The 18,903-nt window shown below is 37.4% G+C and overlaps 1 protein-coding gene across 2 annotated transcripts; it reads left to right on the plus strand.

Annotated features, from left to right (window-relative positions):
* The first annotated feature begins 3,012 nt into the window (after positions 1 to 3,012).
* On the plus strand, positions 3,013 to 14,938 carry LOC139719922 (uncharacterized). Of its 2 annotated transcripts, none has more exons than XM_071631306.1 (4): positions 3,013 to 3,159; positions 5,684 to 5,809; positions 8,039 to 8,366; positions 10,020 to 14,938. In XM_071631306.1, the coding sequence occupies exons 2-4, from the start codon at positions 5,717 to 5,719 to the stop codon at positions 10,262 to 10,264; spliced, it is 666 nt and encodes a 221-aa protein (XP_071487407.1). In that variant the 5' UTR covers positions 3,013 to 3,159; positions 5,684 to 5,716; the 3' UTR covers positions 10,265 to 14,938. The 2 variants fall into 2 exon arrangements, with proteins under 2 accessions (XP_071487407.1, XP_071487408.1); XM_071631307.1 differs by having other exon boundaries at positions 8,042 to 8,366.
* Positions 14,939 to 18,903: the final 3,965 nt, after the last annotated feature.

Genomic DNA, 18,903 nt, shown 5'->3' on the forward strand with positions numbered 1-18,903 from the left:
TGTACTATATAATATCATTATTACGATATTACTAGTATATAACGATAATAATACTATTATCGTTACACCTATAGTTCAACAGTATGCCCTATATGTCTTTGAGTATATAAAAAGAGATATTATCGTAATTATATGCAAGTATTATTCTTTAGTACGATGCCAACTGCCAGCTAACTGACAGTTTATGATATTGCATCTTAATACATTATGACTTTTAGAATATCTTGAGAAAATATATATTGTAGTTTTATTCAAGAATCTATATATAAAATACAACGAAAAACCCTCTGCTTTTTGAGAAGTAAACCGCTATGTATTTGTGGAACCTTCATAAGATTTGAAGTAAAGGAAAAAAATAAAGTAAAATATGTTCTACCCTCTGAGTGTATAGAAACGTTATCCTTTCACTGTTTTTATGAAATGTATCATGATACAATGTAACATAGTGTGTTACAATACTTTCATCCATTCTCACCACGTGGTATTGTGTAGATTAAAAGGCACATGCACTTTGGAATTTTCTGGGTCATTTTGGTTCTAACTGACAAACTTTCTTTTGATACTTAGAGCCGTCACGATTTCAGTGACTCATTTTCTGTGTGTCCTCTGTCACTGGTCATGATTGTGATATCGGTGAGACAGAAATATAGAAGATATTTCTGATATGATGGATGGGGTATTAGAAAAATTTATCAGTATATATATATATATATATATATATATATATAATTTTATACACACACACACACATATATATATATATATATATATTATATATATATATATATATATATATATATATTATATATATATATATATATAATATATATATAGTAAAAATACATAGACATAGACAGCCTAGAAAAATGTTCACTCTGTACGGGTTGACAATAGGGCAATAGAAAGTAGACAATATTAACCACTTTATGCTTGTTATTATGAGGAGTGCATGAGAAACGAATTTATAGATAAAGTTATTAACACATTTAAAGGACAAGTTCACCTTCATTAACATAAGAATTGAGAGAATGTAGCAATATTAGTAGAACACATCATTGAAAGTTTGAGGAAAATCGGACAATCCGTTCAAAAGTTATGAATTTTTGAAGTTTTTGTGCAGTCACCGCTGGATGAGAAGACTACTGCAGTGTATGATGTCACATGCGTACAACAATCTAAGGAAAATGTAAAGAGAATTTCACAAAATTTAATCTTTTGAAAAAAAGTACACATTCCCTTGACTCGTTACCGACATATGTTATGGGTAATATTATTCCCATTGCCTTTAGAAAGAGGCAAGTCAAGTGCTCTTTTATTATGCGAAAAAAGTGAAAATATGTTGATTTTTAAAATATTTTCTTTATACTGTTGTACTCATATAACATCACGAGCCTTAGTAGTCTCCTCATCCAGCGGTTCCAACACAAAAGTTTTAAAAATTCATAACTTTTGCATCGATTGTTCAATTTTCCTCAAACTTTCACTGATGTGTTGCACTAATATTGCTGCATTCTCTCAATCCTTATGTTAATGAAGGTGAACTTGTCCTTTAATTTATCGCTGTCCGATGCAGCAGCAAGCCCGTGTTTCTTCGCCACCAAAGCTACATAGCAGAAAATCACGTGAACAGAAATTGATATTGTGTTTACAACCACCTGTCCGTGACAATGATGAGAAACTGCTGGTCGTTGCATGAATGCTTAGACGCCTGCGAACATTACAGTGCATATTTTGTCTGTTTAAACGTTCATTGCAGTTTGTAATGTTAAAACTTTAAATGAAATTTACTTTTATTTTCCGGTAACATTTTTCCCGGTGACATTTTTTGTTTTTGTTTCGATGGCATTCTACTTGTCACCATGCCAGCCACGGTTAGCGATTAAGAAAAAAGTGATGTCGTCTACTTACATCTCAACACCCCTCACAGCCTACATCAGGGTTCTGCTTTATATCAAGACTGACTGCTGCCTTAGAGTTACAGTTTAGTAAGCTACTCCACCATAAAAATCAATTTTGTACGTCTAGATCATATTCTATTTCAATTCATTCTTCATTTCAGCTTATAAAATGTTATATCATTTCATTTCTTTTTCTTAAATATTTGCAACTTTTTCATAAACACAAATTTTGCAAAATATATTTACATTCCAGATATGAAAGTGTAAGGGTATATTTTGACACCGCGATAATCATTTTAGAAAACAAAATGCTTTGCAAAACCAGTTAGCAATCTAAATTGTGTTTTGCGATGTTATCTCACATTTATTGGGGTTACAGGTTTTTGCACAAAAAGCTGAGTTTGGAAAGCGTGACAACCATGAAAGAAATCTATAATCTGTATTTATTTCTTAACCCAACACCAGCGATACGTGCAAAATGAAGCATGTGGGGAAGGATTTAATATTATTGTTGATGGAAACATTTATGATTATGAAGAGATGTAGCATTTTTAAATACTGAATAGCGCAAACAAGAAGGAAGTAGGATGGGTGGGGTTAAAGTGCATATTTTATAGTCATTTAGTAATGAACTCTTGTTACCAATGGTATTGCAGAATATTGCATGAGCATGAATTTGCCCTCACACTGTCATAATTATACACCTGTTATTCAAAGCGACAAGAGAGAAAATAGATACATCTACAAGCCAATATAATAAATGCAATATGTGAGGGTCACTCAAATAACACACACACACACACAAACACAAACACTCACAAACACACACACGCATATATATGTATATTCATATATATATGTATATATATACATGTATACATATATATATGATTGTATATATAATTTGTGTGTTAGTGTGGATATATGTCTACAGTAAATTACACAGATACACACATGCACCACCTTTAATGTTACAGAAGGAAAGATGAAAAAATGATATAGGGACTAATATTCGAGAGCCCTCTTAAGGCCGAATATGTGCAGTTTTGAGCTCCAAATGTTGCTCTTAAACGTGTATATACAGCTGTATAGTATTATACTCTGAGACAATAATGACCACCTTGCAGATGATGGTAGAATGCTACCAGAGTGACTCACTCCATAATCGTGTAAGCTGAAAATTATGTGAAACCACCTACATCGTGCAACGCGGCAATCGATAGAGTACAATTGCACCATAGCACAGCCGGAGAAAACACAGGTATGTGTATAATGTACGGCAATTCGAAACAGATCTACGAGGAGTGTGATACCTCCTTGTTCAGACACATCGCTGTGTATACCATTCATTCCTTTGTCAAGGGGGTGAAGTCCAAGTACACGTTGCACAAGTGACAGGTGTTCATCAGACTGACTATGTGATTTGACTATGTGATTTACATTGCGTACGTACACAATGTGCCCTGTGTGTGTCATGTCGCACCGCTCGTAAACTAACACTGAGACGAAATACGATACGACAGTTTGGCACAGTCCCTAGTACATGTCTACGGCATCGACGCAGTCGCCACATTTTCTCATAGTGTTAACATCTTGTACACAGCACACATATTCAAAAAAAAAATGAATGAAACATTGCGCTCATACTGGACAATGAGCATGTGACATAGGTAGTGATACTATACAAATGATGCACAGGATAGAGTGCGTTAGTGTAGGCGTAGTGCACTCGAGGGTATTTACAATTGTGAAACATGCCCGAGGCGAAGCCGAGTGCATGTTGCACTACATTGTAAATACCCGAGAGTGAGCTACGCCTACACTAACGCCACGAAATAATCCTGTGCATCATTTGTTTTATAAAATGGGTCGAAAATTCGAAAACTAACATCATTTTTCAGCGTTTTTCACGTACCTCTGTGGGTCAAGACGTCCGAAGATGTTCGTCCCAAACTTTTACGCACGTCGCACTCGCGGAAGTCCCGCACATACAGTATAAGTATAATGGGGGGTTGGGTTTCCGGACACCCGCATGAAAACTTACTTATTTTACATAGAATATGCACCCTTTACCTTAAAGACTTGATATAGACTCCTCATATAGGCCTACTAGACAACATACTCTGAAAACGGCGTGAGAATTAACCTGCTAAATCGTTGGATTTGCTCTTCAAAGTGACTCCATGTACGCGTCCGGTCCCATAACGCTTGGTCTACTGTACTGTACAAAGTGTACGTATAGTACAGTATACGTACGTACGCCACATATGTTATGCACAAGGGAAGACAGGCCGGCCGGCCGGCAGCCCGAACTAGAAGTTGTTTACAGGATTGACAGCGCCTACGCGTATGCATGCAATTCATCAAAGGAGCCGCCGCGCGCACAGACGATCGGCAATCTACCATAGGATTACAGGCAGTGCAGTTGTACTGAAGTAAAGGAAGGAGGTGTGTCTCATTTCAGCGCTTCCTATTGGCTACATTCTTGAACCCATTTTATAATACAATATATTGCACTGGGTCCATGCAGGTTAGTGTTCCAAATGCGCCGAAATGCACCAAATTAAGTTCATGATCATTATGTTAATTAATATTTGCTGTGTGTAGCGACATAATTATGAGGGACATTATCTGTAATCTCTCGCGGTTCTGTCTGTTACCAAATTGCCAATCTTTGGCAATGGGAACCTCTGAAATCTCTACTTTATAATACAAAATTGGGCAAACACATGCACTTCCACCCACCTAGAAAATACGTATCACATTTTTCTACCTCGTCTTGGTAGAGCTTTCTGCGTGATTTTGTCATGCTTGCTTACATATACGTCTTAATATACAGGGTATTTTGAAAAGGGGTTTCCAGAAGCATAAATTGACATTTAATGACAATACAGAATCCTGTTGGCACGAAACATCATTTAAGTATGAAGGAGGTGTAAACAACCCGTACAAAAGTTATGATTTATTCAAGTTTTGGATTAATACATTGTGGGATGAAGAGACAACAACACAATGGATATCAATAGAGTACATAAATATGTAAAGAACATTAATGCGAAGAAAATTAAAAGAAATCCACTGTTTAATGAAAAGTAAATAACTTCTCTTATTCCTACTTTATGCTCATTGCAAGTGATTGACAAATAGTCTTTACGGACGTAATAAGCACCGATTATTCAGTGTCTTATAGTAGTAGCCATGACGGGCACAAAATTCACGGACACACTATAAGGCACCTCCTTTGGCATCATTATACCACTAATTGCTACTGACATAATCATGTTAAAGGAAATATCGTCCTCCCTGTCTGCAACTGGAGTTGAGTCGAGAGCTCTTTCCCAATTATGCTAGGAAAATGAAACGTAAGGAACATTCTCTTTATATTTCTTGCTTTTTGGTGGTCCTGACACCAGAAACTCTTCCTGTATCCACCCAAGACGGCAACTTGACTTAAACAATACTTTGAAAATTCACATCTTCGGACTAAACTCCTGTGTTCTGCTAGCATTTCTATATACACTGAAGCCACATGCACATACTGGGGTACCGGGTACATTTCCTTTGAAAATTTGCAGTTTCATTGTAATGTCCCAAAGATTACAGGAAAGATGTAAATTAATTTGTATTACACTATCATAGCATCAGTAATTTCCTGACAATCATGCTAGTCTCTGATATAGGTATGTTATTTTGCTCACTTTATCTTATTATTGCACATTCATTTAAATGTTATTGTCGTTTCTTGTCTTTGTTTTTACAATTTCTACTTTATTATGATCAAACAGTGGCGTCGTTGAAATTGAATCAACAATTAAACAATGTCATCGCCCGGTGTAAAAACAAACGACATGGAAAGTGATACTAGCTCATCAGACATCGCAAAGAATACTGAAACAACTGCTCTTACCAAGGTATTACATCCATTGTATCGTGTTGCTCAACCTATGTTTACGGAAGAGAGATGAAATCACCAGGAGCATACGTATACGTATTATGTGTACATGCATGCACGAAACTGGCATTTCTGAGAAGTCAATGACACTTTTCTTTTGAGAACTTATATAACAGACAAGAACATCAACAGGCAAAAGTGTGCATCAAATTATGCGATTTGTAGTGCTTTGTAGGGATGGTTTTCATTACAGGCCCTACAAAAAGAAATAATGTAATTATGGAATGAATGGTTTTATATCCTCAGCGATTACATTCAGTGTTGACATTGCCGAGTATCCAACAAGTTTGTAAGTCAAACGATATCTTGAGGAGTGAAATACTGTTCACGGCATGTTATAACCCTATAGCAAAAGCCCAAGGGGAAGGGAGTGACCACATTGTTTTCCCCCACCAGACTTTTATTTGTCACTCCTTCGCCCTTTCTCAAATTTCAACCAAATTTGGTGACTTTTCCTAAAAAATCATATTGCAAACGTTTTGATGTATAATTTAGCTATATTTGATATCACTGGTAGCCATGGTAACCTTAAAGTGACAACCATGTCAGTCAGATTTTGCATCTATAGTATTTTCTGTTCCAATTTCAGTTAACAATATTACAGTATGTGAAATGGACGTTCTGGCTGAAATTCACTGAAGAAGCAAAATGTGAAGTAGTTATGATCCTGATTTTTTTTTTTTAGTACATGTCTTTTCTTTGTTTTTATGTGACAAAGTCGTAAAACAATGAATGTAATAGAGACAAATGAAACCAACGGTATTTTCCAAAGATTGGCCTTATATCATTTTTGTGTCATTTTGAATCCTTTCCCCAAGTTATGTCTGCCACATCGTTAGATTATCATATTATCAATCTGCAAACTATAAATTCCAATATTATGCAAATATGAAATGTGATAACTGTAGTCTATCCCAAACATGTCATCAAAAGTTTTTTTTTTTTATAAAATGGGTTCAAGAATGTAGCCAATCGGAAGCGCTGAAATGAGTCACGTGTGCTTTGGTTACTCAGTCCCATTGCACTGCGTGTTAAATCCTATTGCCGATCGTCTGTGCGCGCGGCGACTCCTTTGAATTGCATGCATACGCGCTGTCAATCCTGTAAACAACTTCTAGTTCGGGCTGCCGGCCGGCCGGCCTTTCTTCCCTTGTGCATAACATGTGTGGCGTACGTATCATACGTACAGTGTACAGTAGACCAAGCGTTGTGGGACCGGACGCGTACATGGAGTCACTTTGAAGGGCAAATCCAACGATTTAGCAGGTTAATTCTCACGCCGTTTTCAGAGTATGTTGTCTAGTAGGCCTATATGAGGAGTCTATATCAAGTCTTTAAGGTAAAGGGTGCATATTCTATGTAAAATAAGTAAGTTTTCATGCGGGAACTGAAGTGTCCGAAAACCCAACCCCCATCATACTTATACTGTATGTGCGGGATTTCCGAGTGCGACGTGCGTAAATGTTTGGGACGAACATCTTCGGACGTCTTGACCCACAAAGGTACGTGAAAAACGCTGAAAAATGCTGTTAGTTTTCGAATTTTCGACCCATTTTATAAAACAAATGATGCACAGGATTATTTCGTGGCGTTATAGTGGAGGCGTAGCTCACTCTCGGGTATTTACAATGTAGTGCATGTTTCACAATTGTAAATACCCTCGAGTGCACTATACGCCTACACTAACGCACTCTATCCTGTGCATCATTTGTATAATAATGCATTCCTTTATATTGCTATTAATAGCGCCCCATTGTGGTGACCTCCAGAAATTCAAATATACGGTGATGTAGACTATGCGTTGTTCTACCTATTTGTTAAATATGACGATACATCAAATAATTAAAAAAAAATTGCATAGGGTCCCCCCCCCCCCCCCTTGGACCTGGGAAGGGTCAAAATACTGAGCTTGGGTTTGACAGGGTTAAACTCCTATACAGATATATCGCCTCAGTTGCGGTGGATCCCCCCCCCCCCCCCCCCCCCACACACACACTATTTTATCTAATTACATTCTCCAATTCACCTCCTAGTAATTGTAACTTCTACAAGCATAATTTTTTATTTCCCAACGCTGAACTGCGGTCAATAAGAGTTTTAAAAGTTCACGCAGTCACAGTCCAACAAATTGTAACCATGACTTGCACAGTTCTGCTTTACCTATATTCCGGTCATTACTTTTGCCTAGCAGACGCAGCAGAAGGAGAACAAGAAGAAGAAGAAGAAGAAGAAGAAGAAGAAGAAGAACAGTAAGAGAGTGACAGTCACCGTTGGTACTACAGGCGGGTCAGACCGAGTGGCAGGATTGATAGCATTATTACGTGATATGGACGATGTTGTAGAGAGCGTCAACTACAGAGAGATACCCTATAACGTGAGAGACATGAGCCAATTCGAGTTCGATGACATGGACGTGTTCATTCTGTGTCACTCCATTACCAACAGACGACTATCTATCACTGATGTCCATGATGCTCTCTATGATGATTTACTCAAAAGAGCTTGTCGCAAACTAGGTATGTACATGTTTCGAGTTTGACGATACGTTGAAATAGTATACTTATTTTATTCAACGTATCGTCAAACTCGAATGCATCTTTGATATTTCTTTCTTCTTTTGTGTTCGGGATTTTATTGATCCGGACAAAACATTCTCTTTCTCATATCAAAGTTGCATGACATCGTATATTTCGACATTACAAAAACAAATATTGACCTTACCATTGACAGAAGAAGACGTCTGATCAATTTTTGGACCATCCAATAACGTGCGTTAATATCGATGCAATTCAGAATCCTATACAACGAAAAAACGAGGGGAAGATAGAGAATAAATAGCTTTTAGTGCAAAAAACAAAACAACAAATCAAAACAAAACACACAAAACACATGCTAAAGTTTGATAAGAAAAAAAATAAACAAAGGTAACTAGCTCGTTGATGCACTCTCCGTTGCTTTACCTGGACAATAGTCTGCAACCAGCATGACCAGCCCAATATCTTTCTCCCTGCCGAATTGTGTGGTGGCAATCGTAATAGTCGAGCACTTACACGTCTATACCAAGAGATCAAACGCGAATGAATCAACAAAATATTTTTGGTTGAAACATGAAACAACGAAAGATTAAAGTCCTGATTTTTTTTTTAACTCCATGATGAAAGATTGAATATAAAATCTTATGTCTGCTTCATCAGGAATGTCTTAGAATCAAACACAAATGACAACTTGATAACTGGTCAATTCAGCATTCAACATGTTATTCAATCCATCAAAAAACAAATGATCAAAAACCACTTTCACGACACTTGATGATTAGTTAAAGGCGACAAAATAATGTAAAAAAGTGTGTTCTCTCCTTTATAATATATATATATATATATATATATATATATATATATATATATGTGTGTGTGTGTGTATGTGTGTGTGTGTGCGTGTGCGTGTGTGTGTGTTGTGTGTTTGTGTGATAGTATGTATCTTTCTTTCTCTCTCTCTCATATATATATATATATATATGCTCTAAGCTAGAGACACGCCACTTTTTAGACATTTTAGTTTGTGTAGACCCTATTGTTTGTTTTGCTAATCTGCTATATGCATTTCAACGTCATATTTTCTTTCCAACAAGCCCCCCCCCCCCCCGAAAAAAAACAAACTTAAAAAAAGTGAATCAAACAAAATAATAGAATACAATTTCAGGGTATGAATTTATTACCCACAGCTTACAGAAAACTCATGCGATGTATTTAGTGTTCAAAGAGAAATGGGATCTTTATGGAGTATGTAAAAGAACAAAAAAACGTACAAACTGTCAGACGGTGAACTGAGATACTGAAAAGCAATCCCCTCCATTTGCAACAAATCTGATCTAGCCATTGTGTTCACACATGCAGTTCCAAGAGCATCTAAGTGCTAAGCTTGAAAGAAACAGACCTATGGCATGCTATAAACAGATCCACATTTCTCTGTGACCTCTTAGTTACCAAACTGAATGAGGTTTTCTGCAGAATAAGTAAGGTGTTCTCTTTTTTTTTGGACTCTGAAAGGCATTCATACAGTTTAGTCATACTAAAAAAATATCTATTCGGAAATCCAATTATATACATGTATTTTGGTGTATATATATTCTTCATATCATTCTCGATTTAAACGACCTTTTTTTTTGTCAGATAAGGAAAATGTGATCATCGTTGGGTACGACTTCAAAGATAGTGAACTTAAAGGCGATGTTTTTGCAAGCAAACTGAACGCTTTCAAGATCCAGCAGCCGACTGCGTGCGAGAAATCATCCGCTGTACTGTTTGCCGGGCAATGCGCTTCCTCACCGCCGGAGTTGCCGGAGGATCAACACTACAAACTCTGCTGCAGTTTGCAGAAAGCAACTCCGCCACAAAAATGTTGTGTAATACTGTAAAGGCAAGACTCTTTTCGCACCCTATTTGCGAGCAATTGATTCAATTTTATGTGTTTGTTTATCCAAAGAGGTGGTCGCTTTCCATCTTGCCGGTTTAATATGTAAACTGTAAACATGTTTCTTGTGTTAGGAAAGGCGACAATTTTCGTTCACGAATGATGATAGCAGAAACTGTATGAAAGTATTCAGTCTCATGGTATTAAGTATATATACTGGTTCTAAGCGGTGTATTGCCTAATCGCGTGGCTCGAAACATAACACGGACATTTGAGGGATAAACATAAGTCACACACTTCATAGTTTGTGCCTTTATATGCAAGAACGTTTGAAATGTCATTTGAGAATACTATAACACTTTTATGATAAAATTTTCATTTTGTAAAAAGCTGCATGTTTTATCATTATTGGGATCTTTTTATTTTCTGTCGTATCAAAAAAAAAAGCGCCGGCTCATGGAGACATACATTTAATGAGTTAGAAGTGCAGCTCGCCTAACATGTTTGTCTCCAGGCTGTGATATTAATATTGTTGTAGTCTTCTCATTCGACAAGCACCAAAATTTAAAGAACGCGTAACTTTAAAACGGAGTGTCCGATTTTCTGTTAACTTCGCGTTTGTGTTCCACTGTTTGTACATTCCATCAATCCTCATTTTGGTTTCACTGTTCTGTCAGAACTAAGAATTACAATGACTGTGATATTGTGAGGAGTGCATTCATTTACAGATTTCTGGTCATTATACGTGCTATATCGATTTGGTTAGAAATGTTCAATGTCACATAACGTCGGCGGTAATCCGAACCGTCCTATCAGCATGAAATTTTCGCGTGAGAATGACATTTCGAGATAATCGCGTTTGACGTTTACCAATTTTTCAATCATGATTGTCACACTTTTATGTCTGGTATTTCTAATCATTTTTATCATGCGTCAGCTTTTAATTCTAACTCTCACTCTTGTATTCTTAGGAATAATGCGAGAAATAGCAAGAGAGCGACATGTATGTTTTTTTTCTTTTTTTTTAGTTTGCAAAGACCGAAATGTCATTTTCCATACGACAGTTTTGTTGACCCCTCGCACAATATTTTCGGTCACTGAAACGTCGTATAATAGGAGAGGATGGCGTATCACTACGTTTATCACGCCCGCCTGTGGGGAAATGAAAATATGAAATGATAAGACTCTATAAAAGTGACAGTCACACAAAAATTACATCAAATTAGAAAATAAAGATTTCACAGTATATGTATAACGGAATGTCCACTATCGAAACTACTAAATATCTCAAAATCGAAAATTTGACCCCAAAGCAGGATATACGACGGTTCCAATGACCGCCGACAATCAATGTCCTCTTAGCCTCGTTCAAGATCTTGAAGTCAGTTAGTTATAGAGTTCTGCATGAAAAAGAATAAAAAATGCAGGAAGAAAAACAAAGTGGGAAACTTCCATAGGTGACCTGGAGCCGCTTCACTGCCGGTGTTTCATTTTATGTCGGTCACTTTCATTTCAGTTAGAAGAAAAAAATGCATTTACTATATAGTATTCAATTTAATTCAATTCAATTCAATTCATTTTTATTTCATTCTTCTTTTTCCAACAAAACTTAACACATAATAAATCTGGAATTACATCATAAATATAAACATTCGACTTCGCAAAAGATAAATGATACAGATAAAAAAAAAATGCATACTGGCCAAAAAAAAAAGGTACAAAGTTATGCTTCAGTTGAGAAACTGAATGTCAGTATGAAATAAACAGTACCAGAGATCGGCACTAACTCTTTTCTGTGGTGGCCCGTTCAGGTCACTCAAATCTTAATAGATTTGAAATGTTTTTGGCAAAAAAAAAAAGAAAAAAAAGAATATATATATATATATATATATATATATATATGTATATATATATATTTCCGGATATTAAAGGAAAAATAAAAGTAATTTTTGAACTCCAATTACCAAATCGGATGTCGGAAATTAATTTCGGAAATTTGGCCAGAAATCATGGAATATTTTGGCCCCGGACCATCTGACCACGGCTATTTTCGACTGTTGTAGACTTGATTTTTAAAAATCATTGTGATATTATGATAAAGAAAAAAAAAATTTCTTAGAAGTTTGGTGATTAGATATTTTTATGAGGGGACTGCAAACTACAAGCCCTGCTTTTTAGCAGTCCCCTCCGTTTGCGACAACTTTCTTTTGGTATTTTTCATGAAATTTACATCATTGTATCTCAGTCCTCATTTCTTTTATTACATTGCTGTATTATGATATGTATTAGAATGGTAAAATCATATTTTTTCGAAATGAAATAAACAAATTGAAATATACAACAAACACTATAACGTGTACATAACTGTACTAAAAAAAGTTATTGGAAGTAAATGGGAATGCTGGAAATAAGACTTGTATTAAGCAATTTACGGTCTCCTCGTAAACAACATAATCAACTGACTATAAATCGCTCAAATAACAAACCTAAGGGAAGTTGCCTTTAAGAACAGAAAAAGAAAGACAAGAAAGGAACAAAAATAAGAGCGCCGGCACACACACACACAAACACACACAAGACATCTCTTATATAATATATATATATATATATATATATATATATATATATATATATATAGTCGAGACAATGTATAGATATATATATATATATATAGTCGAGACAATGTATAGATGACAAAAGATGTCGCATGAAGCCAGCTATTACGAAGCTTTCGACCTTAGTCTTCCTCAGCTTTATTATCTGTTTATGAAATGAAATACATGTTATTGAGCATAGCAAATCTGGAGTCATGAACACAATATATTAAATACAGGTACAAGTTTAGCATGAGTTAATAGCTTCATAGCATACTTGGCAACATTTTTGGCAATTTGCAACACATTCAACAATGTATAACTGTAAATGAATATATAGTGAGTATATGTAGCATACAAACATATCATACAATAACAAATATAAAGCATATATCATAAATAAACTAAGTAATATAATTACCTGCTAAGCAGACGTGTGGGTTACTTGGGTGTCTTGTGGCTGTCTTGTGGCGGGATGTGAGTGATCATGTGATACTGGGGGGAAGGTTTGTGTGCGATGGTGCATGTCAGGCAGGAGTGGGGTAGTATAAAGAATTAGGTTCAGTGTTACAAGTGTGTCAGTGCAGATGGAGGGTTGTTTACAATTACGATACAATAAGCATTCTCGTGGTCATTAACCCCTACAGCTGGTTTACAAACAATCAACAGAGCAGGCATGGAACCCGGGTACAGACAAAGAGTGGATGGTGTGTTGCCACCTGTCCCTAGGCACATAACACAGAAATATACAATATACACATTTGATTTATATTATATACACGTGTATACCAAAATTATTACTGACAAAATTTTCATGCTCTTACCACATAGTATGACAAAACTGTATCGCGCAGTATAATATATTGTTTTTCCTGTGTACACCTCTATCCATCTGTCTATTCATCTATAATCATCACTTCCTATACATATCATATATATACACATACATATATATATATATACATTTAAACATGCACACATATATATTCATAAATATACATATATACATACATACATGAATATACACACATACATACATATACATATATACATACATACACATATGCATGTATAATTATATGATTCCTTCCTATCTTTTCCGATAGATACAATCTCATTTTACATAAAACCCGGGTACAGATAAAGAGGGGATGGTGTGTTGCCACTTGTCCCTAGACACACAACACAGAAGTATAATATATACCAAAATCATTGCTGACAGAATCTTCATGCTCTTCCCACGTGATATAACAAAACTGTGTCGCACAGTATAATAATGTTGTTTTTCTTGTGCACACCTCTACCTGTCTCTCTATCTGTAATCATCATTTCCTATACATATTGTAACGAGCCAACCTCGTTACGAACAGTCAGACAGTTTTTAATCGAAGTTCACAACATTCACTGTTGATTCCTGACTTGACTACTTGACCTAGAGGTCTATAGAGGTTTAACGTAGCTGAAATTGTTTTGCTTGGATATGTGTTATAAGTATAGAAATGGTTAATGCACATTGCATTCAGCAACTTCATACATTCTTTAAGGCATTGAAGAATGCAGGGAATACCCGTTTGTTATGAACTTACGGCCAGGAATATATCGGTAATTGAAGGATTTAGTATGTGTAGCGAATATTTGAGTGGTAACTTACCCCATGTTGACAGAAATATGAAGGAATATGGAGTTTGAAGACGATGTTAAGTTCTTACGAAGGATCCAAAACATTGCCGATAGATGCGCGTACCGCGTAGTGTTCATTCAGGGTTGTAGACCTTCCCTCGTTCGTTATCATCGATACTTTGGTCATTTATTTCAATTCATATCCAAATTTCTTAAATTCACCATATCTGAGAAAGATAAGTTGCAATTACTGATATATGAACTAGCTTTTGGTGATAGAAGTGAATTTTATTATTCTTCGGAAGCTAACTCGCAAATTGATGCAAGATTGAATGCGAGCTTTGGCTTCGCATCGCTGTGATGACGTAGCCACGTCAGCGTGTGATTTGGATCCTCCGTATGTAAAAATTGCTGCTATTTTGGCGATTCTGGTTAATGAGTAGAGAAATTTGGTTTATCTTATGTATCTGGTCATTTGATAAATAACTCACACTTTACTGTAACACGGATATTATAGTATGGAAAGTGATATTTGTCAAGATAATAAGATATTTGCGACGTCAAACTAGCACAAAATCTACGGTGTGTACAAGTTCAGCGCTTAGCGCATACCGTAGCTACCTCCGCGTAGTGTTTCCCTCGACGTCCGCATTAAGAGTATATAAGCAGGAGAAATTTTAAGATCGAGAGGAGACTCCCGGAGTCCTGCTCCAGGTAACGAGCTACTCTCTGCTCACTCCTCAACACACTACTTTCTTTCTCCCTCCCCCTCCCCTTATGTAGAGGAGACTCTTGGAATTTTACTCCAAGTATCGAGCATCTGCTCACTCCTCTACATATCAACTACAACCCCCCCCCCATGTCCCCATGTAAAATTTCAACTTATGTTTTGGGATCTTTTGGCAAATTCAAATTCTACTAGAGCGTAGAGACATGCTTGGTTTTAGTTTCAGTAGATGTTACTGTTAGGAATTCTGGCGAGTCAGAAACTAAGGGGAAATAGAAGAACTTATTCACACGTACAATCAAACGAAGTGTATGCATGGTTCGGTATTACAATTTACGAATTGGCTTAGGCATGCATTAATAAATGAGTATGTAACAGTGGCGATTTTGAAATGTTGTAAATGAAAGATTAAACTTTGATTTTTGTTTTTGTTGAACTTGAAATCTGAGTACCACAACCTTGTGTCTTTCTTTGTTTCTGTGTACGACTCACTTGACTTAGTTTCTATTTTCACACACCACACAACCCATACACATCTACTACTACTACACATCTACTACATACAAACACTACACACACACACACACACACACACACACACACACACTACACATATATTCCTCTCCTTTTACATTCCATCTTCCCTCCTCGGTCATATACTTTGACCTAAGAACTCATCCCCACCGAGACTATTAGTTTCCGAAGGGTCGATTAACTCTGTATATGTTTTTACCGCTCGGACATTTTGGGCTTAACACCTCGCCCACGGAGTTGATCAATCTTTCTGGAAAACACACAACATCTACACTAATAACTCTCGGTCATTATATTCTGTGGTAGTGGCGACAGTGCGCCCTCGACAAACAACAAACAACTCAGAAGGGCGACACAAAACAACAACGACCTTTTAAAAAGCCATCTAAAGCCCGCCACACAAATTTTTGGTGTCAGGAGTGGGATAATTTGGAAAATAAATCCAACATGGAGGGACAAGGAGATGACATAACAGAACAATTATCACAGTGTCCTAAAGTAGAGATTGAGTCAGGCGAGTCTTCTTCCGACACAGAAACCACACAAGCGTCTAGGAAATCGACTAAATCTAAGTCTAAGAGACATGGCATGCAAACTCGAATTCTTTCCAGACTGACGAAATTGATGGAACAAATGATGACTCTGACCAAACGTACGAACAAACGAAGTAGGCGTAAACGTGCTGGTTCAAACTCTTCTACTGAAGAACTAACTGACATATCTTCATTAGATAGTGAAGTAGTGCTGAACTTTGACAAGGACCAACATGAACAACAACCAATTGAGAACTTGAGTGCTACCACACATCAGCCAATGGCTGAGACTGTAGAACAAGTTGCAGGCACTCATGTTGTCCGACCAACCAGCATTGCGGACCACGCAACTAACAATGAACCGCGAACTGAACATGGTCTTTCCACTCGCCCACACATTATGCCTGATAAATATGGTAGCGCGAACTGGGCTGACTGTGAGTCACACTTTGAATCTTGCCGAACAATTAACAACTGGACTGACGAAGAAGCTGTCAGATACTTGTCTGCTAGTCTTAGGGGACCTGCCCTTAGGTTATTGAACGAACGTAGAGCAACCAAGTGGACATATTTTGACTTGAAATCCAAATTGTCAATGAGATTCTCGTCCTCCAAACAAGCTGAAAGTTACCTGCTTGAACTTCGTGCTCGTAAGAGACGAGCAAACGAATCTTTCCAAGAGCTTGGACGAGCTATTAGGGAACTCACTACAAAGGCTTATACCGACTTTGACTCGGACGGAATTGACCGTCTAGCCAAGATCCACTTCACTGACGCAATCGAGAATCCGGAGATCCGAACGGGGATTTTCCACGCAAAACCTAAGACTTTGGACAATATGATTGAAGCGGCAATAACAACTGAAACATTTCTGCTAACTGAATCTCAGCGTTCGTGGAAAAAGACCACGCACAACAGAGCAGTAGATGGAGAGCAAAAATGTCAGAAAGACTTGCAGAGAACAATTGATCAAGCGGTAGAAAAAGCGGTTAGACACGCAATGTCTCAGCACAACGGTGACAGAAATGATAGACTTAATCAGAACCAACAGGCTGGAACCGTTGTGTGCTACTACTGTAACAAACCAGGTCACATTGAGAGGAATTGTTTCAAGAAACAGTCTGATTTGAGACAGCAAGTGCAGACTAACTACCGACCTGGACACGATCACTTGGGAAACTCTGAACAAATTCGTCAGTCAAACCAATTTGGGCCGCCCACGAGGGCCACGGCGCGGCCAATCACAAAGTAGAATCGGCCCGCCAACCAAAACAAAGAGACAATGAAACCCCGAAAACTCACTCTTCCCCTAATACCGCAAATTGTGATGGTTTGTTTGTTAGAGTATGTATTCACGATAGGGAATACAAATTTCTTGTAGACACTGGAGCCTCGGACTCCTACATTTCTAGACAGGTATATGAGAATATCCCATTGAATGACAGGCCTATGCTACAGAAACCAAACAGAAATGCTAAGTTAGCAGATAACTCTCCTCTTCCCCTCGATGGTGCAGTGACACTCGAATTGAAGATAGGCCCTACTTGTGGAATTTCTAGATTGCTAGTCGCTGACATTAGCAATGATGGTATTTTGGGTCTTGACAACTTGTGTAGAATGGGAGCTATTAAGTTAGACTTTAGCACCTTTGAGCTCTCAACTAAATGGGGAAGCATTGAATGCGAAAGAGAGTGTGATGGATTATTTTTCTGTCGCATTAGTACAACAGAGACTGTTACCGTCCCAGCGGGACATGAGGTTCTTATCAAGGGAACCGTCAAAGACAAACTCAAGCCAAATAAGTTTGGAATTGTAGAAGTAGGCGATGCTCAGAACCATCTAACAAAGTCAGGACTGATCGTAGCTCGTACTTTGGTCAGAACAGGGAATGAAACTGTCCCAATGAGAATCTTCAATCCCTCACCTTCAAACAAAGTAATCAAGAAAGGAACTTACTTAGGTACGATAACAGTAGTTGATGAGAGTGACATTGAAACCACTCCAAACTCTGAAGTAGCAAACTCTGAGGAAGTACCAGAACACTTGCGAGATCTATTAGAAAGAAGCACTGAGGAACTTCCTCACCAGTATCACAAGGATGTAGCAAATCTGTTAACTGAATTTCACGATGTTTTCTCGCAAGGAGAGAATGATATTGGCAGGACTAATCTTGTCGAACACAGCATTGACACGGGAAGACAACATCCCATTAGACAAAGACCTAGGAAGCATCCACTCGGTCAAAGGACTGAGATCAAAAGACAAGTATCAGAACTTTTGGACAAAGGGCTAATAGAAACAACAGATAGTCCCTGGTCATCAAACATAGTTCTTGTACGTAAGAAAGACGGCACGCAGAGATTTTGCGTGGACTATCGGCAACTCAATGCTGCCACTATCAAAGATGCTTATCCGTTACCACGCATTGACGAAACACTTGATGCCTTATCAGGCGCTTCTTGGTTTTCAACCTTAGACTTAGCCAGCGGCTATTGGCAGGTAGGGCTCGATGATGATGCAAAACAGAAATCAGCTTTCTTAGCCGATGGTGGGCTCTATGCTTGGAACGTCATGCCATTCGGGTTATGTAACGCCCCTGCCACTTTTGAACGACTAATGGACAAAGTCTTGAGAG

Source organism: Diadema antillarum, unplaced genomic scaffold (assembly GCF_040938485.1).
Source record: "Diadema antillarum isolate AM-2024a unplaced genomic scaffold, OU_Dant_1.0 scf00000116, whole genome shotgun sequence".
In the NCBI taxonomy this organism is placed as follows: domain Eukaryota; kingdom Metazoa; phylum Echinodermata; class Echinoidea; order Diadematoida; family Diadematidae; genus Diadema; species Diadema antillarum.

Excerpts from the sequence above, each read along its gene's own strand:
- LOC139719922 (XM_071631306.1), top strand. The coding sequence starts at position 5,717 with ATGTCATCGCCCGGTGTAAAAACAAACGACATGGAAAGTGATACTAGC. Across the intron at positions 5,810-8,038 it reads AAACAACTGCTCTTACCAAG|CAGACGCAGCAGAAGGAGAA; the intron begins GTATTACATCCA and ends ACTTTTGCCTAG. Across the intron at positions 8,367-10,019 it reads AAGAGCTTGTCGCAAACTAG|ATAAGGAAAATGTGATCATC; the intron begins GTATGTACATGT and ends TTTTTTTGTCAG.